The sequence below is a fragment of the Quercus suber genome, unplaced genomic scaffold (assembly GCF_002906115.3).
Source record: "Quercus suber isolate HL8 unplaced genomic scaffold, Cork oak 2.0 scaffold_24, whole genome shotgun sequence".
Classification (NCBI taxonomy): domain Eukaryota; kingdom Viridiplantae; phylum Streptophyta; class Magnoliopsida; order Fagales; family Fagaceae; genus Quercus; species Quercus suber.
This window is the reverse complement of record NW_027069489.1, coordinates 1,103,952-1,129,313: the sequence shown is the minus strand read 5'-3', so window position 1 is coordinate 1,129,313 and position 25,362 is coordinate 1,103,952. Positions and strand designations below refer to the sequence as shown.

Below are 25,362 nucleotides of genomic sequence, written 5' to 3'. Positions count from 1 at the left end.
GTTTTGTATAAATTTGTATATTATATATATTTTTATAATGATAATGGAATACATATCATGTACTTTTTTAATATTTTTTATTTATATAATGATAAATTTCTAATTTAAAGCGTGAGAATTTTTTTTTGATAAAGATATGCTCCTTAATTTTAGAGATAGAAAAGTTTGGACAAATCTATGGGTCCACTATTTTCAATTTATTTACAATTGAAAAATATGATACAATTTTCTTAAAACTATATTTAGAGAACATTCATCAACCAAACAATAGATTTAAGCATGAGACCCACCCTTTTATAATTTGTAAAACAAATATTTAAATTCTCATACTAAATAGGCCCGTAATTATTAAGATTCCCGAATTCCAAGATCTTGAATTGGAAGGATCTATTACACACACACACACACAAAAAAAAAAAAAAGAACATGGAGCCTCAGAATTTAGAGGAGGAAGTATCAAAGAATGTGAAAGATCTTGATGACTGGCTTCCCATCACCAAATCAAGGAATGCAAAGTGGGGTTGTAATAGATCCTTATAAGGGCAAACATTAAGAGTTAGTTTCCTTCTAGGTAACTTAAACGTCCTTCAATATCGTGTGATCAAAAAACAAAATGAATATCGTGTGATCAAAAAATAAAACAAAATGAGAGAGTGTAATTAGTGTGTGTTTGTTTCTAAAATAAAAAATAAAAATAAAAATAAAATAAAAAAGTGCTTCAATTGCATGGGACTAAGTCATGTACGCATAGCACACTTCTAAAGCTGCCAAACTTTCATGACAAAAAATGGATCTATTTCAAAGCCATTTGATCTGTTGTCAATCAAAATAATCTTCTTCTCTTTTAGAAGAATCACAATAATCCTCTAGAGTTGTCATATAACTCCACCATTAAATTCATAAAGTTTTTATCTACATATTTTAAAATTAAATTGATTGAATTTTGTGACATTATAAATAAATAATTTAAACATATATAAATAGTGATATATAATCAAAAATATTTTTTAAAAATAAATTTTAATCCGCTCATTTCAAAACGAATGGATAAAATTTAGGAACATGGAGTTACCTACAAACTTTAGAGGATCTTTTTTTTTTTTTAAGAAGAAATTTAGAGGACTTTAATCGCCTAATATCCTAATTTAAAAGGCTTTCAATAATGTAACATTAAATATATTTTAAATTTTACTAATATTTAATTTATTTGAACTTTTAAATGGATCTATTTGAAATGTAGACCAAAGTCGGTTATGATTCTGAGAATCTGAGTTGTTGAAGGAATTAGTCAAGCATCTTCATGTAAAATGTAAAAATTCCTAAAATCTAGTACCAAAAAAAATCAGGTAGTTGTGAGGTCTGACTGTTTGAGTAATTGGGTATTCCGGTATAAACACAAAATGTGTGTATGAGCAAATTGTTTCAACCAAAGAAACCAACTCTTTGAAGTTTTGGGTAACACTTGCGTGACTGACATTTGGCTTTAAGGCTATAAACGAGCCGAGTTTTGTCGAGTAGTGCATGTTCAAACTGAGCTCATCAGGAAAAATCAAAAGGTTGAGGTTGGCTTGAGCTTATGACAAGCCAAAAAATAGTGTTTGAGTTTAAACTCGTGGGAAAGCCAAAAAGCTTAAGATTGGCTTGGCTTGATTAATTAGTCAAGCCAAACTCAAGCTTAATATCAAACTCAAGTCAAGTTTTTGAGCTTGAGATTTAAAAAAAATTATATTATTAAATGCTTAAATCTCTAAAATTAAGAAAAATGAAAAAGAAAATAGTATATTCATTTTATTATGCATCTAGTCTTACTTACGATTAGCTATCATTCAAATTAATAATTTACATAATTAAATTCATTTATTCATCATTTTTTGTCTACAACTTCAGCAATGGTTCAAAAAACAATTTTTACATTCACATTAAATAGTGAAGGACTAGAAAAATACTTGTTTGTAATTATTATGAATGAGTAAATACTAACATATTTCATAACTTTACTTTAGATGATTGATAAGGAAGGATCATATGTGGCCTACTTAATTATTTATTTATTTTTAAATATAACTATAGTCTAAAATAGTTTTTGATCAGTTTAAAGGGAAGGAAAAAATTAAGACAATATAGGTAGTGGTCTCATGTTGGCCATGTTATTATTAAGACATATGTAATGAGTATATTTAGCTAACATATATAAACTTATAAATGAGTCTATGCTTGAATTGTTGTGTATCAAGCCTAATAGATCCGAGCTTGTTCGTAAACAAATTTTTTTGCTTGGGCTCGGCTTGTTTATTAAGTGAGTCTAAAATTATGGATCAAGCTTGACTTATTTATAAACAAACAAATATGAACACACTTTTTATCAAGTCGAGCCTGAGTTGTTCATGATTGACTCAGTTCATTTACAGTCCTATTTGGCTTTAAAAGGCATGGCAGGCACTTGATGCCATACATAAGATCAGTGAAACAAACAAAGACAAACATGAACAATTTTTTTTTTTTTTTTGGTTTTTGGTTTACATTTAGGAAACTAATACCTCCTAAAGAGACTTCCAAATAAATTAAATACTAACAGCTTAATGCCTATAATCTATCAATAAAACTCAACCTAATCAGTTAATCCAAACTCATTTATTTGAATAAATAGAATATATCTCTATCATTATATATTATCCAATACTAATTAAAATAAATTAGGAATTTAACAATTGTGGAGGGACGAGGATCCAAAGCAATTAAACAAGTGGTCAAGGTCATTTCCCAAGAGTTAAAATCCATAAGATGATCTAGGGCGGAGATCCCACGACTTGAAGAGAAGTTGGGGTAACTCACTTGATGAGGATTTTGAGGGCATACTCCAGACCTCGGAGGGACAAGCACTAGTGGTATAAAGGGCATGGAGCTAAACCACCAAAAGGGAAAATTGACTTGGCACGGAACACGAAAAGGATGAAGAAGGAAGGATGTAGAAGCTATCCCCTCCACATTTAATACAATACAATCACTTCTCTGGCTGTATTGATGAGGAAGTGACCATGAATAATGGTGGCACAACTAAGATTTTAATGTAAAACTTACTGGTATGTTCCAAATGGGACAAGGATTCTAGGAATATGATCACAACCCTCCAAGTGTAGAATCCAGATGCATTCAAGCTAGATATATAAAGCAAGATAGAACATCTGGAATAGGGGGAGGGAGAAAAAGGAGGAAAAAAAAAAATGAAAGAGAGTTCATTTGTTTTGTAGCATCATCCTCTGACTAGACCCATGGACCAGCACTTGTTTTTAAATCAATTTCCACGTTGAATATTAATGAGACTGATGCCACTTTTTTCTTAATACTAAAGACAATGGCCTTTTTTATTTTGGTAGCGGGTATTCAAAAGTAGACTTGACATCCCATTTCTAAAGAAATTAATTGTGATAACAAGTAGCAAACCCATCAATTAACGCCCAAAGTTGTTGTTTCGCTTTTTTGCCCGCCACAATAATATTATTATTAATAATAGTAATAAAGCTTTTAGCTTCATCAAAATTATTCAAAGGTTTTTTTTTTTATTTTCCCCACTTTTATTTACTAGTGAGGAAATTTTAGAAGTGTTTATTTGCTAGTACTAACTTACCATACAATTTCGTCTCAAAATAAATAAATAAATAAATAAAATTAATAACATGATTACTGATTTAGACTGGAAAACCATATGGGTCCTTTTAACCATAGTGGAAGCCCGANTGATTGAGGAGTACCTTCATTACTAGTTTCCCACTGTAACCAAGGCAGTACAACCCCATCCATTTCAATAGGAAGAGAATTAGATACTGCCGGACTATGAAGAGTTTCTGGCTTTACAATTACTCCTATAGATGAGCTAGTATCGCTCCTTTCTCCATCAAGAGATGAAATGTCTGTTGTATCTTCAACATTAGAAATGAAGTCCTCAATATACTTCTCTGCCTCCTCAGTCAATCGCTTTGACATCCTACTTCGGTCATTACTCCTCTGGCAAAACATATATCAAATAAAAAGTTAATAAAGTCTATAAATTTTACCCTCAGAAGAGAGGAATATTATTTTGAAACAATCAAACTACTGTCAAAAGACTTGAGACATAAATGCAACCCTACTACAGTGCAAAAGAGAGTACCCTTCTGGCTCGTGCAGGTTTTTCTACAGCATTTTTCTTTGGATCAGGAAGCAATTCCTTTTTCTTTGTATCAGGAAGCATTTCCTTCACAGTCTTAGACAGCCCCCTACCACGTTGCTCCTCCAATACTGTTTTAGCCAATAGATCTTGTTTACGCTTCTCTGACTGTGAAGTCACATAATAAGATCCATCAGTATTCAGAAATTTCTTCAAAAGATGAGTCTCAAGAGCAACTTGTTGGATGCAACACTCAAATCAAATTATATATTCTCTAACAAGCAATTCCATACTATAGAACCCAAAGAAAATGGCTGGTGTGTGTGCGTGTGTGTGTGTGTGAGAGATAATTATCTACCCTGAATAACAGACATCATGTGTTGTCTTCATTAGCTAGTTAAAAAGTAATTTAATCGGTTCTTTTTCATGTCAAAGGCAACCCTAAAAGACAAATCGAATTATGGCATCAGTTTAACAAAGCTGATACATAAAGCAGTTTAGTTTCACAACTTACTAAAACACATCAAATGAAGGCATCAGTTTAACAGTTAGAAAGTTGGGAAAAACCAGTATTACTTTCCCAATTAGTCCCACAAATGATCAAAACACTGCAACTCAAGCTTAGAAAGTTGTGCCAATTTATTTAAACATTCAACAAGATAACATATATATGTCAATAAATTAACAATATTTAATATTCATAAACTGACAAAAGGATACATGCAACTACACCATCCTAAATACCAGCTAAGGCTAATTAATGGACAACCCACAAATGATCAAAATACTGCAACACAAGCTTAGAAAGCTGTAAATTAAAATCAAACATTCAGCAAGATAACATTTTTATGTCAAAATTAACAAGATTTAATTTTCATAAACTGACAAAAGGCTACGTGCAACAACGCCCCATAAGTGAAAGCTGGAAAGATTTTTGCAGGTCAAAAACAATGAAAGAAAGAGTGTCCAATGGTTTCTTTTTGTATATACAAGAGTACTACACCAAGGGGTGAAGTTACCATCACCATTAAAATAGATTGAAATACCTGCTCCAATTTGGTGGAGTAATTCCTTCTGATTGAAGAGACGGCCTGAAGAACATCAGAATCATTGGACTGCATGCAATCCCCACTTGCTGAATCAGAGGTTTTTGTTTTCACCATTGCCTGCATAACTTGCAAGGAGCACTAGTGAGTTTCTGTAAACATAACAAAGATTCAACCAAATTCACAACTAAAGATATATTGACAAGTTCTACATCACACTAAAGTTACTGACTTGTTCGAGTTCCATCTTGATCTCCTCCACAGCATTTCTAAGTTCATTTCTCATTACTGCATACAGACCACTGTTAACATCATCCTCAGAAGGGTGCTCAGCCTGATGGGTGAAAAGGATGAGAATAGTTAGGGCCCATTTGGTAACGTTGTTTAAGTGTTATGGAAATGCATGTAGGTAAAAAAGTGTTGTGAAAATACATATTGTGTTGTTTAAACAACGAAAACTGTTGTCTAAACAATACAACCAAACGGCCCCTTAGTAACTGACATAAAAATACAATTTTATTTTCCCTTTTGGTCTAAATAAAAATATACAACTAACTGATGTTATTGTATAACTGCCATTTTATGCAAAATAATCAACCTTTTGTGCATAAACTGCCCGTATTGTCTTCTCAATCCCACTTCTACTGGAACGACCATCCCTTCCTTCATCATCAGTAAGGACCGAAGACTGGCTCTGAAAGATCCACAGACATTGTTTTAAATTCAACTCAGATCAAGTCTGATGAGAAAATCTTTAAACAATGTTAAATAGGATTTAAAATATAGGTATGTACAGCTCTATACCCAAGCATCAGAACCTGTCTGTAAACATCTTTATTATAAAACTCCAAGCCCCTTTTTCTCCCCACCATTTTCAACATAGATAAACAAGAGTAATAACACTATAAGCCATAAGAGAAGAAAGAGTCTTACAGAATAGCCATCATGGGACTTCAAATCTTTTTGACTAAAAGACCTTCTCAATACTTGTCTTTGATTTGAAACTGCTGGTCGCACCTGTTTGTTTCCACTAACAACATTCTTCGGATTAGCACGATTGCTAGAATTCTGAGAATGGTCTAGATCACTCTGTTGTTCAAAAAACCATAAACAAGTCAGATGTTTTCTCCACCTTCACCCATAGCTAGGACGAAGTGCACGCTCTTGATTAGCAAAGTAATAATGATAATGCATAACCTCTGCCACCAATAAAACTATTTGCCCATGAAACTTGCTACCAGGTATTCCATAAATGTCCTTAAACAATTCATCATTTTCGATAGCAAAGAGCATATATACAGAAGTTGAACAAAACCCATTATAAGTTTCATATAGAAAAGCATTCCAATGCAAGACTAGAATGCAACAGTAAATTCTCATAATTACATTATGAGAGGAGGTCAAAGCCTATAACTTATCACCTCATAATCCTAATAACTATGAAGTATGAACCCGCAACATATTATGAGTATTAGATAGCTCAACTCAACTACGTCTCGTCCTTCATTAAGTGACAAGAGATCAAATCCCAGTCATGTAAAAAAGAAAGCCATTGGCGTCTTGTACTGATGATAAAGAACAATAATCATAAAACGAACACCATAACATTGTAATTGTCACTCATTCGGATGTACCCGATAACCATTATAGTACGTTAACCCCATTTTGCACATCACATTATTTGCAGTAAATTTTCAAGCAAAGACAATTATGTGTACACATTATATGACTGTATTAATGCATATAAAAACACAGAAAATTAACTCAAACCAAAGCATGTAGTTATGAAGCTAGAAATTAATCAATTATTAAAATCAAATCATTCAATTTCAAATTCCAAAAGGAAAGAAAATTTCACCTCCGAATCGCTAATCTGATACCGAACCACCGAAACTGAACGACGTCGTCTCGGATTACTTTCCGAAACTACCCTTCCTCCGCCGGAATTATTACGCACACTGCCCCTCCCATCTCCGCCACTCGCAGCTCTCGCGCTCTGCCTTGACACCGACCTCCCTCGCCTCTGCGACGCCGCCGACGACGAAGATTTCAAACCTCCGGTTACGTCGTCGGAGATTCTCTTAGCCGAGGAGCGTCCCCGATCGCCGGAGGAGTCGAAGAACTCGATGGCGAGGTCGTCGAGGCTGATCTCTGGGAACCCCGAGCCACGCGTCGTGTTGACGAACTTCCCTCTCGGCGCCGGAACTACGACGTCGTCGAAAGTATCGGAACCGATATAGTTCGGGTGAGAGAATCGGCTGAGACTGCGAGAGCGGCGGTGGTGAGCTGCGGCGGAGGTGGAGGAGTAGCTGCGGTTGGAGGAGGCGGCTGCGGAGTCATCGGTGGAAGATGACGTGGCAGCTCCGATCGAAGTTCTCTTCGTCGTGGATTTGAACGCCGATGTCGCCATTATAGATAGGAATCAAAAACCGTAATTACAGTGATTTTTAGGGTTTTTTAGAATTAAATAAATAAAATTAGAGAATTTGAGCATTTAATTTGAATCCAATTTTAGAGAGAGAGAGAGAGAGAGAGAGAGAGAGAGCTTTTGAAGTTGAAGTTTTAGAGAGAGAGAGAGGTTGTAATGTTATATTTGATTTGGCGGAGAGATCGAACATTTGGAAAAATTTAAATTAAACCGAGCTGTTATTGGTGGAGAAGAGGGAAGAGACTTGATTGGACTGTAATGGGTCTGATTTTCGCTCCATATTACGGCGTTGCCATTTTAACGTTTCATTGTAGGTACTTTATTTGTCAACTGGGTCCATTCTCGTCTATTGTGACGGCGTTATACCAACGCCTTAAGTATTCGTTTTAAATTAAGTTTTTAGCAACATATCCAGTGGGACATTCTCCATCGAGACCAATTAAGAAAAAGAGCTTACTCTTCTAGCTAAAACATGGGTCACAAAATCAGTCCGCTGCCCTACATGAGAAAAAAAATGAGATTTAAGAGATCTCATTATAGACATAATGTTTTTAACAAAGTGACCAATGGGGGAGAGATTTGAGCCTCCCTTGGAGAGAGACTATCATAAGTTTCTACTTAGTTGTAGATTGTGACAGACTATTCGTTACTTTTACATGAATCATTTTTTTTTTCCTCCACAAATTAGAGTTTGCTACATTAAAAGTTGTGTGTGTGTGTGTATATATATATTGTATTACTAGATTAAATTTCTCCCTAAAAATTATTGGAGGGTGGGTGGGATAAATTACTATTATACAATTGAAGTCTTTTTATTACATCCGTAAAAACCAGATTTGAATTCCTAGCCCAACGAGTGGATGGATTTAGGCCCAAAAAACCCAAAACAATGAATATGTAAAGAGTGGGTTGAAAAACTAGGCTCTAATTAATTAAACAACAAGTTAAGTAGATCTTGATGACAAAATAGTAAAAATAAATAAGTTTGAACTAAAGAAAAATGCCTTCGGCAAAATTCGAGAAAATTGTTTCTTCTGTTCTTAAGTAGGGTTACAAGTCTGATTCTAAATTGCTACAGTGTTTCTTTCTTAATTTTTTGATTCCCCTCCTCACTGCCTCCCCACTTCTTTTATACTGTCTTTCCTTTTCATCTCCACCTTCCACGTGTATGTCAGATGGTTCGTGTTGATACTTATCCCATCAGCACCTTCCATAAGTCTCCATGTAGTAGCTGTAAGGCTAAAAGCCACTATTCAGGTATCACCTCCACATTAATGCGGTCAGAGAATTAGCTACAGGGCATTTAATGCGATGGCAACAACTTTCTCCTAAGATATTTCAAGACACTTCCTTGTCCCAAGTTCCCATAGTGCCTATCCGTATCAACTGAGTGTTCCTGAGACGATTCCCCGAACAACAGGTCACCTCTACAAACCTCAACCTTGGTTAGCCGAGGAGGCTCTCATCCTCGACACAACCCTCCGGACTATTATAATAAAAAATGACTTCTTCACTTGCCAATAGGGGCTCTTTTAACAAAGTTTCCCCTCTTCGGACACCATCTGTCCATAGCTTGGGCCTTAGATTCATTCTATACATAAATAATGGGTTCCAGGGCCCAATGCTCCTACAACATCTTTTCTTAATGTATATATTATCTTAAATCTTTGAAAAAAAAAAACATTTTAAATCCTATAGTTTAAGAGTATTACAAATTAAATCATATAATTTAAAATAAGGTAACAAATTAAATTACGAAGTTTTAAAAAGGTAACAAAGTAAAACTTTAGATTGTATTAAATACAAAAGAAAATGTTGTTCCACTTAAATGGGCTGAGATTTAATTTATTACTTTTTAAAATCTCAAATATTAATTTGTTGCTTTTAAAATCCTAAAATTTAATTTGTTATTTTATTTTATTTTAAATCTCAAGATTTAATTTCTTATATCATCATTCTATAAATAGGGTTTAAAAAATAATTTGTCAAGTCTTTTCATTCAAGAGGACAAAGAGTTTATAATTTGAACCAAGTGACTTATATTTTTGTACTACTCATAATAATCTTCATTCTTCTTTAAAAAAAAAAAAAATTGTTTTGGAATGGGAGTTACTGGTGTTACAATCAAGTGGTCAACTAATTCAGTTCTTTCTGTTGGATTAGAATCATATATTTAAAATTGTTGTCTTGCCTGTTGTAACATACCCTTGATCCTATTTCTTTTGACTCAAAAATAAAAAATAAAAAATAGTGCATAGAAGAAATGAAGATCAATTTTTTACACTATTAATGCCATTATTATTATTCATTTATAGTAAATCATATGTCAATATTTTACAGCATAACTCTCATTACATGTACAGTCAAACCCAACTCAACAACGGTAAAGAATCCAATCTTAAATTCTCAATTACTTCATGATTGACTCTCAATCTCTCACGTTCACCGGTGGATTAATCAAAGATTAAAAAAAAAATCGGAATTTACTGCTTTTAAATAATTGACACTGTAGAGAAAGGGGTCAAATTTTAGGAGGTGAACAAGAGTTTTTCTTGAATTGAACTCCTCAAAATATTTTCTACCAAAAAAAAAAAAAAAAAAAAATATTAAAATAGCCTTACGTACCCCTTGAATAACGCAAATGGCTTATTTAGAATTAGAACCTAAACTGTTAGAAATTGGAATTTTGTAAGGTTGGTTATGGTTGTACACAAATTCACATGCCTCATGCCTTCCCTTTGGTTAAAAAGGGTTTTGTAAGGTAAGCGATCTAAGTCAGTCAGGTTATATTTCGCATTCAAATTGACATCATACTTTCCACGAATTTATAAAAAATAAATAAATAATTGACATGATACTAAAACCATTTTCTAATTTCTATTCCAACCATTCGTATTGATATGTCAATTGTGCCTTATAAATGCTAATTTACATTTGATTACGATTCAATTACTGTAATTCCTGAAAGTAGTTCTTCTCAATAAAATGCTTAATAACTCTGCAAATTTGGGGGAAAAGAAAAGAAAAGAAAAACGTCAATTTACTGATAAATTGAAGTGCTCACGGATTGTTGACTTTATCTTTCATAAAGCACAGAAAGTTGCCGAAATGATCTGTAGAGGTTTCCCGCTGCATCACGACTGTAAAACGCATTGCATTAATAAAATTTAATCTGTACCACACACTTTAAATCAAAAATAAGCTTTGATTTCATATCTAGACTAAAATGCACGGTCTTACACTTCTTTTAGAACAGCTGTAAAGAACTTAAAAACCCAAGCATCATTGATATCTGACCACATGACGATTAAGAAGAAAGTGAGACAATGTGTTCAGAAATATCACAGAAACTCCATAGTATTTTCATAACCGAGAATGACCATTTCATAACGAAATTCCTATTCTCTCCAAATAGAAAAAATGATTTTTCAAATAACATGACCCGTGCTCCATAAGCAGATAATCCAAACGAGTTGAAGTTTTGGCTGATTGATTGAAGCCTTGCTCAGCCTCATTTAGATGTACACATTAAGACAAGCAAAGACTGAATAATGACATGAAGTTCACGAACCATTCCGTGCATTTCCTACGTCCATGTACCTAATTTCTTTTTGTTGCTTTACTCTGTTACAGACCAACTCTACAAAATTTTCTGCACATGATTGCCGTATATTCACTATCCCATCGAATATTCCCACTTATTTTCTTCTTTGCATTCCCTCCCGGATTACCATAATCCAAGCACAATTCGCTTATATTTATTCCCACTTATTTTCTTCGCTTATATTTATTCCCACTTATTTTCGTCTTTGGATTCCCGCTTGGATTACCCAGCACAATTCGCTTATATTCTAAGACGCTTCTAAATGACTTCTCATAGCCATCATTTCAACATCATACTATCTTATTTGTTAAAAGTGGGATAAAAATTTAAAAATTAAATTATTTTAATTGGTAAAAGGTGAGGGAGAATTTAAAAAAAGAAAAAAGAAAAAAAAGGAAGAAGCTAAACTCATGAATGACACTTAGGAATCGGGTTCGGTAAAGGAGCGAGTAATATATCTTCAGAATATTATAGCAAAACACACGCAAGCATGTAATATCCAAACACCACTTCCTCAGAGAAAAGGTGAAGACCTAATCCATCATTACACTGGTCCTAATTCACATCTAGAGATAAGACTTGGTTGAACACCACCAAGTAGTTCTTGAAAAAACCATTTTATTCTCACTAGCCGCCCTTTACCACCCATGCCTTATACACTCGCATAGCTGCTGCAGAGAAAAACACAAACTACAAACTCACAAGACGTTGCCGTCTTCACTTGGATGCAACATGGACAATCAGGTCAACCGCACTTGGATGCAACATGGACAATCAGGTCAACCACACGTGAGCTGCAAATACCCATAAAAAGTGCAACATAAGCAACACATTCACCATGCTTCTCCAATTTTTTTCCCTCTAATTTGCCTCAAAAGAAATGAAACTACAATACACCAATATGGGACACTTTGTTTTTTTTTTTTTAAATATTTTAATTAACACACTGGACACGTATGTTCTGTGATCTATCCAAGAAGGAAATTGAGTGAATACCTGTAACCCCACTCGTTGTCATACCATGACACGAGCTTAACAAAGTTATCATTCAAAGCAATTCCAGCCTTTGCATCAAAAATACTTGACCTGAACGGTTAAACAAACAATCAATAATTTGGTAAATTTCATTGAAAAATGCAGCAGATGAGATGCAAGGGAACAAAGTGTTCCCTCTATTAATGGGACAAGAAAATAAAGATTGAAGATAAGATCATAGAAAAAGGCCCAATAAGATCAGATATCTTTTCCTAAACAGGTCAGTTTCATATTCCAGTTGTGGGACAGGCCATTAAAAAGATATGTACATTATCTATACCTGCTGTCACCAATAAAGTCGGTGGAAACCACGTCATCCTCGGTGTAACCCAGGATTCCTTTCAATTTCCCCTCAGACTCCTCCCTGAGAACCACCCAAAATCAAGAGATACACAAGATGAGAAACCCCTCACCACACAATTGTCAGAAGATAAAGCAGCTTAACATTAATCACCACGTGTCCCCACGGTTCACATGGCAATAACACGTACCACACAAACAAAGATACTAAAGCATATAGCACAAAATCATTCACCGCCCTTACTTGATAGCAGCTTTAATTTCATCATAGGTCGCCCCCTTCTGCAGCCTCACAGTGAGGTCAACCACTGAAACATCTACGGTAGGAACACGGAAAGCCATTCCAGTTAATTTCCCATTCAATACAGGCAACACTTTTCCAACAGCCTTCACGTAAAAGAGAAATGGAATTAGTACTTCAAATATGATAACCCAAATACAGATCAACCAAAACCGTACACAATACAAATTGTTAGAGCCTAGAGGGTATAACTACAACTTAACACAGAATGATAAAGTTCCATACCTTAGCAGCTCCTGTGCTGCTAGGAATAATGTTGAAGGAAGCAGCTCTTCCACCTCTCCAGTCCTTGCTAGATGGCCCATCAACAGTTTTCTGGGTGGCTGAATCAGAGAGTTTAAAAAAATGAAATCAAAATTAATAGATGAAGCAAATTCCTGAATAATAGCTGAGGAAACTGACAATAGTAGACCCACCAGTGATGGAGTGAACAGTAGTCATGAGACCCTCAACAATGCCAAATCTATCATTAATAACCTGCAAAATTGATACAAGATAAATTAAGATAATAAAATGAATTCTAATGCAACTAGTGCCAAAGTTGGACAGTATTGCGTAAAATGAAGTGTGAGATAATTTGATAGAAGAACCTTTGCAAGAGGAGCCAGGCAGTTGGTAGTGCAGCTAGCATTGGAAATGATGTTAAGCTCAGGCTTGTATTCATGCTCGTTGACACCCACAACAAACATGGGAGCATCCTTGCTTGGGGCTGAGATGATGACCTTCTTTGCACCACCCTAACAATCAAACCAAGCCAACTCAAGTAAGATAACGGCATCAAGGCCACACTATATTGAGAGAGATTATAAACTTGAAAAATGAAATATAAGACCAATATTGGGCGGGCTACAACAACAAATGCCAAAATGATTTACATTGACTAAACGACATGTAGGGCTGTAAGTGAAGAGAGCTGATTATAAACAACTCAGGTTTCACTCAAGAAAAGACATGTTTGTAGTTGTTATTTGGCAAGTGAACCAAACTAAAAAGCCCATGTTTAAACTCGGACTATTAGATAATCCAAGCTCACAGATGATAATAATGTTTATATGTCTATGTATTCATGTAGATATCTTGTAACTGGAAGTGTAAGATTGTAAATAAGCTCATCAGAGATCAAATTATATTTACAATTTATTTATAATACAAATAGTCCATCTTAATACTAAAAGGTTAGTAAATCTAATTTTTTATTAGTTCTGAAACAAAAATAATTCTATCTAATTAACTCAAATAATATGATCTCAATTATAATTTGATTATCAATTATTAGCTTAGACTAATCAAGGTATGATCATTTTTAATCGTGGTGTTTCCTATAAATAAGGAAATAATAAGTCAATTAAGTAGATTTTAAACAAGCTCACACTTGTTTGACAAAAAATTGAACCAAGTTTAAGCATGTAATTTAGCTTAGTGATGATCTTGAGCTCAGCTAGTGTTCGAAATAAAATTAAATGAACAAATTATGACATGTAGTATTTGGCTCAGCTCTAATTATGTGCTACAAATGATGGGAGATGGCATAGTGAGGGGGTGGTTTTTGCAAAAGTAGGTTGGAATGAAACTATAAACAAAAATAATATGATAGAAGAGTGGCAGTGGCAATGACAATGACAAACCTTCAAGTGAGCAGCAGCCTTTTCCTTGTCAGTGAACACTCCAGTGGACTCTACAACTATATCAGCTCCGTACTCGCCCCAAGGGATCTCCTCTGGGTTCCTACAAATCGTTCAAATGGCATTTACAACCATAATCCACCAACACATTTTCACTAATATAAAGATGTATCGATTACAATCGCATTCATTTATCACAGAGAGTTTAGAAGAGTACCTGACACCAAAGACAGTGACGGCCTTCTCGCCAAAGAGAAGAGTCTTAGAGTCCTTAACCTTGATATCATGATGCTTCCACTGACCGTGAACTGTATCATACTTGAACATGTAGGTCTACCCCACACAAAACACACAAGGAAAAACCAAAAGAACCCCATTAATCAATACATACAGAAAATGCAAATAACTCCTAGGATCACTATCAGTTTATAATTTATAGTTCTCAGGTATTAAATACCACGGCAAAAAAAAAGAAATACACACACACCCCAAAATAACAACATGTGCATTTATGTGTGCGTTTGTATAAGCAGTGTTTTGAGTTTAAAATGAGCGTTTGTAAAAAAGCTATGAGGAGTTGTGGTTGCAAAACAGAGCTTTGGATTTTAAAAACGCTGCTTAAAGCTCCCAAAACGTCTAACCAAACAGACCCTATATATGGATGTCTATTACTACTAGCAAATCTCATAGTTTCCAACTAAAACTGAGAAGCTATGAATTTTTACTATTTACAGGTAAAAAAAATTTTTTAGAGCTAACCAAAAAATTTTATATCATCCCAACTAAAATAAAACCATCCAGAGCAAACACACACACACACACACAAAATATACACACACACACACACACATATATATATACTATATATAAGAGGATTTCCCCTTTTATGGGTTCAAAAATACCCTCATTAATAAAAAGTAATTTCATTTAGAAATAGGGTCATAAACATCAAATAACAAATTTCATTTTAAATTCAAAAATAGAATTCCTAAAATTAAAATTAAAGATTTTTTTCCCCTTGCCGTTATAAAAGAAATTACAGTTACTGCCTATCTCTAGAGGTCATCCTTTTTATTTGTTTGAAAATAAATAAATAAATAAATATATATATATATATATATGCACGTCTATTACTACTAGCGATTCACACTCACTGAGAAGCACCATTGCTTACTATTCACTGAACGAAAATCTTTATTGTTAACCAAACAATCCTATGAAATCCAAACACATCAAAATAAATACAACGATCGAGATCAAAAAAATTAAAAAATTAAAAAAAAAAAAAAAAAAAAAAACACAGCACTAGACTAAGCAATGAACCATATAATCTCAAAGCTCAAATAACAATGTCAATTTAATGAACAAAATCCACTGATCCAAAGCCAATACACAGCGATTTCAAAGTAATACCATGTAATCGGTAGTGATGAAAGGATCGTTAACAGCGACGAGTTCAACATCGTCTCTCTGCAGAGCAACCCTGGCAACCAAACGTCCAATTCTTCCAAATCCTGAAAATTTCTCAATTTCACACAAACATTTCCAAAATCCATCAGATCCGAATCGAAGAAAGTGAAAAAAAAAATTCAAAAAAATCAAATCGTTCGAAAATATAGTAAGATCATATACCGTTGATTCCGATCTTGACCTTCCCTGTAATTTAACACAATTAAGAAAAAAAAAAAAAAAAAGCACAGTGAGCATCAGAGATCGTAGCGATTCAATATTCAATGAAATTTACAAAATGAGAAAAAAAGAAAAAAAAAAAAGAAAAAGAAAAGAGCTGAAGTTGTTGTTACCCATGGCTTTGTTGAGAGAGGGAGTGAGAGTTATGAGTGAGACTGTGAGAGTGGTTGAGATTAGTGAGAAGAATGAAGATTTTTAGGGTTTAAATATTAAATATAAAGAGGTGGGGGAAATGGGAGACCGGGTTATACGGTAACGGTGGAGAAATCATAGGGTTCTCTTTATGACTTTATTTGTTTGTTATTTTACTAAAAAAATTTATTTATTTAAAATTATTAAGTCAGTAATTAATTTTTATTTAAAAAAATTTTTAATCAATAATTTCAAATTAATGGCAATTTTTTATTAATACAATAAATTATATTAATTGTCTATAATGTGAATCTTATAATTTTTTGTAACGGTTGCCACGTCACGGTTAGAGAGTTCTAGGCCCAAGGTTACCTGACACCTGAAGTACCAGGTCGGTGGTCCAGAAGTTCTCCTGACAGTGTCTTTTTTGAGCTCATTTGAAAAGGATTCACATCAGGTGTAATACCTAGGTATTGCACCTGGTGCAATAGCTTATCAAAGGCTGAGATTGAAAGTTGAAAAAACAACTTTCAATCTCAGCCATTAAATAAAATATATTAAAAAAGAGTAAAAAAGTTAAAGTTAAAAAGTGAAAAAAATTTAAAAAATTGTGAAGGAAATTGAGGTATTGCACCAGGTGCAATACCCTAGGTATTGCACCTGATGCTGATCCATTTGGAAACCGGAAAAAAGAGAGATTCAGATAAGGTTGAGGTTGAAAGTTTAAAAAATATACTCTTAATTTCAATCCCAACCATTAAATAAAAAAATTTAAAAAGTTAAAATATTAAAGTTAAAATATAAAAATGATAGATATTGATGCGAGTGGGTGTGATGGAATTGCACTCGGTGCAATGCCACCAAATCCAAATCCGAAGAAAATGAATTCCCAGTTCCCGGCTCGAGGTGGACCCATATCTGGGGAAAAATGGGCATTGTCCTTGCTGCTTAATTTACAATCTCTTTTTAAAACTAGATTTTAATAAAGTTATGAGTTTTGTGTTTATGTATATTTTTAAGTAAAATTTGATATTAATAATATCAAATTTTACTTAAATTTTCAAAAAAAAAATGATAAAATATGTATAAAACTCAATTTAAGTTTAACTTGTTTTGTGAAAGCTCAAAACACTAGGACTATTTAAGATTTACCCTTAAGAACCGGTATATATTATAAATTTTCTTTTAATGTTGCCCAAACAATCAAAAGAAAAAAGAGTCATAAGATAATGGGATTGTCATTAACGTTCTTAAAAGAATTTTAAGATTTAATTTCTAAAATCTTATCAATTTATTTTGAAATTAATTAGATAAAGTTTATCATATTGTCAATAATTAAATGAATATTGAAATGATTTGTTTAAATGTTGAGAAATTTGGGGAAAAATGGGCATTGTCCTTGCTGCTTAATTTACAATCTCTTTTTAAAACTAGATTTTAATAAAGTTATGAGTTTTGTGTTTATGTATATTTTTAAGTAAAATTTGATATTAATAATATCAAATTTTACTTAAATTTTCAAAAAAAAAATGATAAAATATGTATAAAACTCAATTTAAGTTTAACTTGTTTTGTGAAAGCTCAAAACACTAGGACTATTTAAGATTTACCCTTAAGAACCGGTATATATTATAAATTTTCTTTTAATGTTGCCCAAACAATCAAAAGAAAAAAGAGTCATAAGATAATGGGATTGTCATTAACGTTCTTAAAAGAATTTTAAGATTTAATTTCTAAAATCTTATCAATTTATTTTGAAATTAATTAGATAAAGTTTATCATATTGTCAATAATTAAATGAATATTGAAATGATTTGTTTAAATGTTGAGAAATTAGTAACATTCAAATCCACTCCTTTTCAAAATTGATTAATTGAATTTTAAAAACTTTGTTACGGAGTTATCCTTCAATCTACTAAGACCCATAATCCTTCGATAGATAATGATAAATTGGTATTTCGAACTACGGTCGGTTCTAGTTATAACTTATAACTCATATAATTTTTAAATAATTTCTCCTTATCCTTAATATGACTAAAAGTATATTACTTTTCATGTGAGAAATTTATACACAATTTGCCCCCATGTTACCAATTTTTAGAGATTAGTGGGTCTATGTGGTCTTCCTTCTCATTGACCTTGTCTACGCCCCATTATCTCCCACCTGTTTTGGTCCTCCGATGATTAGGCCAATGCCTTCAACAATCAATGACCCTCTCTTTCAATTGGGAGCAATGATTATGTCATTTACATAATCAGTGACGCTACCATTCTTTAGGGCACCCTTGTCGAAGCCTTGAGAGATACTTTTCATTCGGTAAACCTAGGCGCATCTTTCTCCTAAACTCAATGGGGTTTGAGAGGACGACAAGTAGAGTGAAATAGAGTATAGTATATTAGAAAATATAAAACATAACACTAATACCATGATAGCATATAAAAACAAATATAAATAAGAAAATAACGATGATAGAGTGAAACAAAAAAAAGAGAAATAATAATATAGAAAATAAATATGGTCTAGTTGTAGATTCCTGCGTCCACAATAGAAAGCCTTCATGACTAATGAAGTGTGTGTCTTCATATTGTATTTTGTGTGTAGGCTCTAAAATGACTTTGGTCGCCAACCATGTTAAACTATTCTCATATGTTATCAAAACTACTTTAAAACTTAAAAAGAAAAGTAGACCTCTCTTGCTATTAAGTAGCGATTAAGATTGGAAGCAATTACGCAATTGATTTTTACCTTTAGGGAAAGGAGTTGTCCACAATATGTCAATAATTTTATTAGGTATATGGCTTATCTTCAATTTGTTCTACCTTACACGGTCACACTACTAGGATAAAATGGAATTACTTGTGAATGGTCCCCTTTAAATCTTTATGGTATTGTGTGTGTGTGTGTGTTTTTATTATATTTATTTATTTTATTTATTTCTTTTTTACTATTGATTAGGGGTGCCAAAATCTAACAAGACCCGCAAATCTGACACAACTAGTCCGTTTATAAACGGGTCATGTTCGTGTTCAACATGCAAACTCGTTAAACTCGTTTAGCTTATAAATGTATTAGCTTTTGTTATTATTGCTTAATTTTTTGTTGTAATAATATGTTTATCATTATATATATGGTTGTAATTGTATTTTAATTTTAGATATATGAGAATTGTTCGTGTTCAACATGCAAACTCGTTAAACTCGTTTAGCTTATAAATGTATTAGCTTTTGTTATTATTGCTTAATTTTTTGTTGTAATAATATGTTTATCATTATATATATGGTTGTAATTGTATTTTAATTTTAGATATATGAGAATTAATAACAAGTTATTTAGGTCAAGTATGACTTATTAATCAAACAGGTTATTAAACGGGTCATTTTTATTGACCTTTACATTACTTGCTAATTAAACGGGTTAAACATGTTATGTCAGGTCGACTTGTTTAATAAACAAGTCGTATTAGGGTTGAGGATTCTTAATATGTTTACTAAACAAGACGGGTTCGGGTTAACCCTGCTATTAATATAGTGATAATGATTGGCCGAATACTCATGGTCTGACACGACACAAATCCAACCCATAAACACAAATTGCCACCCTTACATGGTAAGTAATATACTTTTAATCATTTAAGGATAATGATTGGCCTCCTACTTCTAAAATTATTAGAGGCCCCAATTCATTATAAATTCAAAAGTAACTTGAGGCACTATTTTTTTTTTTTTTGATTAAAAAAAAAAAAAAACCAGACTTGATGTTGGAATTTGTTTGCTAGATCTAAGGAATTACTTTAGTTTGATGTGTTGTTGATGTGTCTTGATATTTAATGCACTTCAGCTATTTGACAAGGTGGTACATTCAAGCTTATGAGTATTCTTTGATGTAATGCACCTCCTCAAATTAGAAAGGTATATCCTGTATAAGAGCATTCACAATAGTGGTGCTAAAAAGCTAAAAAACTATTTATAACACCACTATATACAAAAAAAATGTTTTGCAATAGTGGTGGTATAGGTAAATTTTTTACCTACATTGCTACAATGCATAGCTATATATGGTTGTGCACTGTAGTTGATAGCTAAAATATATATATATATTTTATTCTCCATCCCTTTAAATTATTATTTGTTTGTTTGTTTGTTTATTATTATTTTTTATTTATTTTTTCTATTTCTTTTTATCAGTCACCTCTCTCTCTCAACTCTCAACTTTCTCTCAATTGTCGCCGGCTCAACTATCACCGGCCCATCCCTTGCCCCACGCCGCAGACCCATCTCGCCCAGTCCTTCATCTCAGTGCTCACCCAATGCCGACAAGCCTAGTCCTCCATCTCACCGCCAATCCAAACTTCTTTGCATCTTCAGCATGAAATCCATCACTTTGAATCTGTTTAAACACCCATATAAACTTAAAAGAGAGACCAAGACCCAGAGGGGTTTTTTTGTCTTGCAACATTGAAAGCTAAGGAAAAGAAAAAGGATTTTTAATGGAAAAAACTATGATTTGAGGGTGAAATATTGGATACCCACATCAAGAAACATTGAGGTTCGAATAGAATAAGGATTAGAATATAAGGTATAGCATGTTGGTTCCTCTCAAATAAATTGTCCAAAAAATGAAATAGATAATGCTTCACAGAGAGAGAGAGAGAGAGAGAGAGAGAGAGAGAGAGAGAGAGAGATGAGAGCTAGAGAGATATCTGTTGGTTAATTTGAATTTTTGGCAGTGGTTGTGGGTGGTTGTTCTTGGCTTGCTAATTGTTGTTAGGTGGTTGTGGGTGGTTGTTCTTGGTTGGCAGTGGTTGTGGTTTGTGTCATTGATCGGTTTGTAGTGTTTTTTTTTTGGTAGTGGGATATACATGATGGCAATTAGTGGCTGTTGGGTGTGATTGGGCTTGGGGCGTGGTGGTTGTTGGTAGTTTATTATAATTGATGTATTATTTTATTGTAGTAAATATATTATTTTATTGTGATGTTTATATTATTTTATTGTATTGAAAGTTAAAATAGATCCACTAATGCTAAATAGCTAAAAAAAAAAATAGCACTACTGCTGGATGCTCCAAGATATAAGGCATATGACAAATTTGTTTCTTGGTATGTATCTTATCATTATAGTAGGGATAAGATATAGTCCATTCCGACCTAGGGTTGAATTGATAATTCCAAAATCCAAAGACATGTCCTTTTCTAGGTTGGAATCTGTGGTTAATATGGTTGGAAGGGATGGCCAACCATGGGTCCAATTTGTACTAGGGTAGCCAATAATTTAGCATTTTGCTGGCCAATGATAAATGAGGAAATTCATAAAAAAAAAAAAAAAAAAGTAACTAACAAGTATAAAATTATAATATTTTCATAATTGGAGAGGTGTTAAGTTGTTAACGATAAATAATAAAATTGTGTGAATATGATTAACTCATATAAAAATTAATGACAACTTACATATTTAACAGTTGTGAAAAATAAAATGTTATGCTTGTAACTTTACTCTATCGTGGTTGTTTTGTAGCTGGCAATCATTTGCATTTATGGACGTTACATTTGTTTCCCTTTTTGTTTTTGCTTAGGAAAATCAAACTCTTAGAAGGAGTTGTTAGATCAAACCTCAACTTGGCTTTCAAGGTGCTGGAGACACAAAACCAAAGAGCCTTTGACCAGTATTACATATGTTTTCAGCTTCTCAAACATTTTACCTTAAAAATTTATGGGTCATAGATTTAAAAAAAAAAAAAAATTGGAATTAATCTTAAAGTCTAAACCACCAATAAGTATCATCAAATAGGGTCAATTCATTTTGTGTGCTTTCGGTTGTTGTTGTGTGGTGGATGGATCTCACACCTAAAAGTCTTAGAAAATTGTGGTGAAAGTGATAGGTGGCTAGACATAGACACATTTGCATATAAATTGTTGCTTTTGTCATTATATTGCATTTTGAACACTACCGTTTGGTATTACTACATTTTAACCTTCCTATTATGAAATGGACATTTGAATGTAAACATCTTTTCTTTGGATGGAAAGAAAAGAGCAACATTTCAATTAAATCATCTATTACTGTCCTTTTTCTTTCTTTTGGAAATTGGGTAGGGGCCATAACTTGTGTACAGCTCTAAAAGACCGGAGGACCATTTCAATCTTTTTTGTTTTTGTTTTTGTTTTGGGGTGTTAACCTGTTAGGTATGTCTGAAAAATGTCTTTAAGTTGAGCCAGATATATAGTCTATCACTTTTACTGGGCCATTCAATGTAATTGGTGCAAGGCCCAATTTGGAAGATGTTAGCCAACAACTACAGGCCTAGAGTTACAAGCCTAAACCATTTCAAGGCGCAAAATTTTGGGCTCCATTGTTAACTCAAGATGCTTCCCTATGGGCAAGTTAAAAGTAGCACAAGTCCAACCAATCCATAATGGGATGTTGTGCAACTTCTTTCTTCCTCAGTTCTTTTTATCCACAAGTCCAAACATGAGAGAAAGAGAGAGAGAGAGAGGACAGGATGCTGATGATTTTTTTTTTAAAGGGAGAGGAGAGAAAAACTGTTTTGGAAGGAATTTAAGTCTTAGATTTAATAAATTATTTCCTTTGAATTTATTTTTTGAAGAGTATTGCTTTTGAATAAATAAATATGTTAATTCATGCCAATATGACAAACTATTTATTTTAAAGAATTTCACTTAACGGTTTGAAATAAAATTTCTCCAATTCAGTTTAGAAGAAAATTTTGTCCTCAAAGAAACATGATTGAATGTTTTCCAAATTATTTCAATTGTATTTTTTTTTTAATTATTATTTTAAAATTTTAGATACAATAGTCTCTATATCTAATTGAATGAATTTTAAGAAGAAGAGTCAATGACATGAGCTATATTCTTCTTCTTTATTTTTTCTTTTGTTACATTTCAGAGTTAGACAAACGGTATCAAAATCAAAGGTTGCCATATCAGAAAAATGATGTGCATATATATGTATATATATATGCACACAATTCTACAAAGGATAGCATGACAGGATTTGTTTTGTTTTGGATTTCTTTTGGGATTTCTTGATGCCATTTAAGATAAAACAAAGCAAAGACTATTAACTTAGTTCGTTTGCTTTAAGAAGCTTAGGTAAGGTATTAATCAATCATAGAGCCAAGACCAGGACTACTCCAACCATTACAAAACTGTGGAACACTTCTCTGTAAGGCTTAATAGTATTTGTGGCCCTATAACAATGAAAGATCAAACACCTAACAAAGAAAAGATCTAAATAAGTTAATACAGCAATGGAGTTTGGTTGGCTAAGTTCATTATGAATCCTGTGAAGGGTCAAACCAACCGAAAAGCCTTGTTCCCAGAATGGCAAACATCCCATTTTCTGAAACCATGGCCCTGCATGCTAAGAATTATGGGATAGCTCATGGCCTCATGCTCTCAATACTACTACTGCTTGTCTGTTTCAATCACAACAAAAGTCAGTCATCAGCTTATGAAGCTAATTGGCACCTTACTGTTTATTGATACTCTTTATTTACAGCAAACATCAATTAATGCATGGTCTCTACAAGCTTATCAAAAACAGGAAAATGAGAGAGGAAGTCTAGGACACAATTTTTGCACAGGAACTTGTTAAAGTGGTAAACTGTGAGTAATAGAAAAACAGTATTTGGTTCATGTGCAATTGATGGTCCGCATATTTAGTAAGTTGTGGCAAAATTTGTGCCAATACCCCGCTCTTCCAACCCTCTCATTTTACTTCTGTTTGAGTAATATTTACTTCATTTTTACGTAATTATTAAGCTGTTTGATAATTTATTTCTATACATGTGTGAGGGGTGAAGATGCCAATCGGCTTATGTAGGTGCTACATGGTTCTTCACTTGATTATTGTGTCAAATAAGGAATTTTGGCAAAATCATTCAAAAGCATCTTTGAATAGACATTGGATAGAGTACATAATGTCAGTCATATTCTTTGTGTTGGATCTGAGAGTTTGTTTCCATATATACTACTTTCCAGTTTCTACATGATATGGCTTTAAGTAGGCTGATCAATACTAACATATAAATGTAGCAAATGACCTTTTTTTTTTTTTAAATGGATTTTTTTTTTTGCTAGGACTAAGGTTGGTGCTTGAGGAAAAAATAATAGAATTTGTCAGTACTAAGCAAAGTGGAATGGAATTTCATCCTTTCGAGATCAAATCACACGTAAAGGCCAGTCAAATTAGACAAAGGAAGATGTACCTCTACTTCACCATTTTACTTTAATACATTCCCACAAAACGATACACTGAAGATTCATGCATGCACTGATGCACTCCATTTTGAAGTGTATGTGAACCTCGAAAAGAATGAAGTGTAATTTTATCCCTAATCTAATTCTAATTAAAGCCAAAAGGATATAGTAATACTTAAACTTCGCTTGGGTTAGCTTTGGTTAGCTTTTTGTTGAAACATTTATTTAATTATTAAATGTTTTTTTTAAATGTTAATAAAAGTACAGTTGTACTTTAAATATTAGACTTGTAAATACATATGCAACAACCAAAAAAAAAAAAAAAAATTCAAACTCAATATTATCAGTGCATGAAATTGAATCATTGAACATATCTAATTAATATAATTCTTCTTTTATAGATATAATAGTATTTCAAATTTATGATGTTCAGTCTATGATGATTGCTTTTTTTATTATTAGATCAAGATATTAATTGATTTTTAGTGTAAATGAAGATTGAATTTTAAATATCTTATTATTTGACGATAAACAATTTTATTAGTTGAACTATTCAGAACCCGTAACATGATTATTAGTATTCATATATATTAAGAAAAAACAGAGAAAAACAAATAAGAGAAACTGTGGGCAAAGATAATTAGATAATGGAAAAAATTCACCTTGGGGTCTGTGGAAGCGGGTCAGACTCACTCAACTAGGACGAGAACCTGGACACGTGCTCACATGGCTCTGCACATGAAAGGGCTCTACCACTCACTAAGTAACGACAAGGACTAGCTGAGCAAACTTCTATTAAGGCACAGACTTGAAAAATATAACAATTTAGCCTCTGTTTTTG

The 25,362-nt window shown here is 33.0% G+C and overlaps 2 protein-coding genes across 2 annotated transcripts; both read right to left on the bottom strand.

Moving 5' to 3' along the window:
* Positions 1–3,678: 3,678 nt before the first annotated feature.
* On the bottom strand, positions 3,679–7,784 carry LOC111995083 (uncharacterized). The gene is made up of 7 exons (XM_065766759.1): positions 7,049–7,784; positions 6,124–6,279; positions 5,789–5,884; positions 5,423–5,524; positions 5,191–5,310; positions 4,148–4,312; positions 3,679–4,002 (listed from the first exon to the last, which is right to left on the bottom strand). Exons 1-7 carry the CDS (start codon positions 7,598–7,600, stop codon positions 3,679–3,681), a joined length of 1,515 nt encoding a protein of 504 aa, XP_065622831.1. The 5' UTR covers positions 7,601–7,784.
* A 3,871-nt stretch (positions 7,785–11,655) lies between these two features.
* Positions 11,656–16,389, bottom strand: LOC111995082 (glyceraldehyde-3-phosphate dehydrogenase, cytosolic). Its single transcript, XM_024026973.2, has 12 exons — positions 16,283–16,389; positions 16,113–16,136; positions 15,894–15,994; positions 14,698–14,813; positions 14,484–14,583; positions 13,449–13,595; positions 13,275–13,335; positions 13,084–13,181; positions 12,802–12,944; positions 12,538–12,621; positions 12,219–12,308; positions 11,656–12,016 (listed from the first exon to the last, which is right to left on the bottom strand). The coding sequence occupies exons 1-12, from the start codon at positions 16,284–16,286 to the stop codon at positions 11,968–11,970; spliced, it is 1,017 nt and encodes a 338-aa protein (XP_023882741.1). The 5' UTR covers positions 16,287–16,389; the 3' UTR covers positions 11,656–11,967.
* Positions 16,390–25,362: the final 8,973 nt, after the last annotated feature.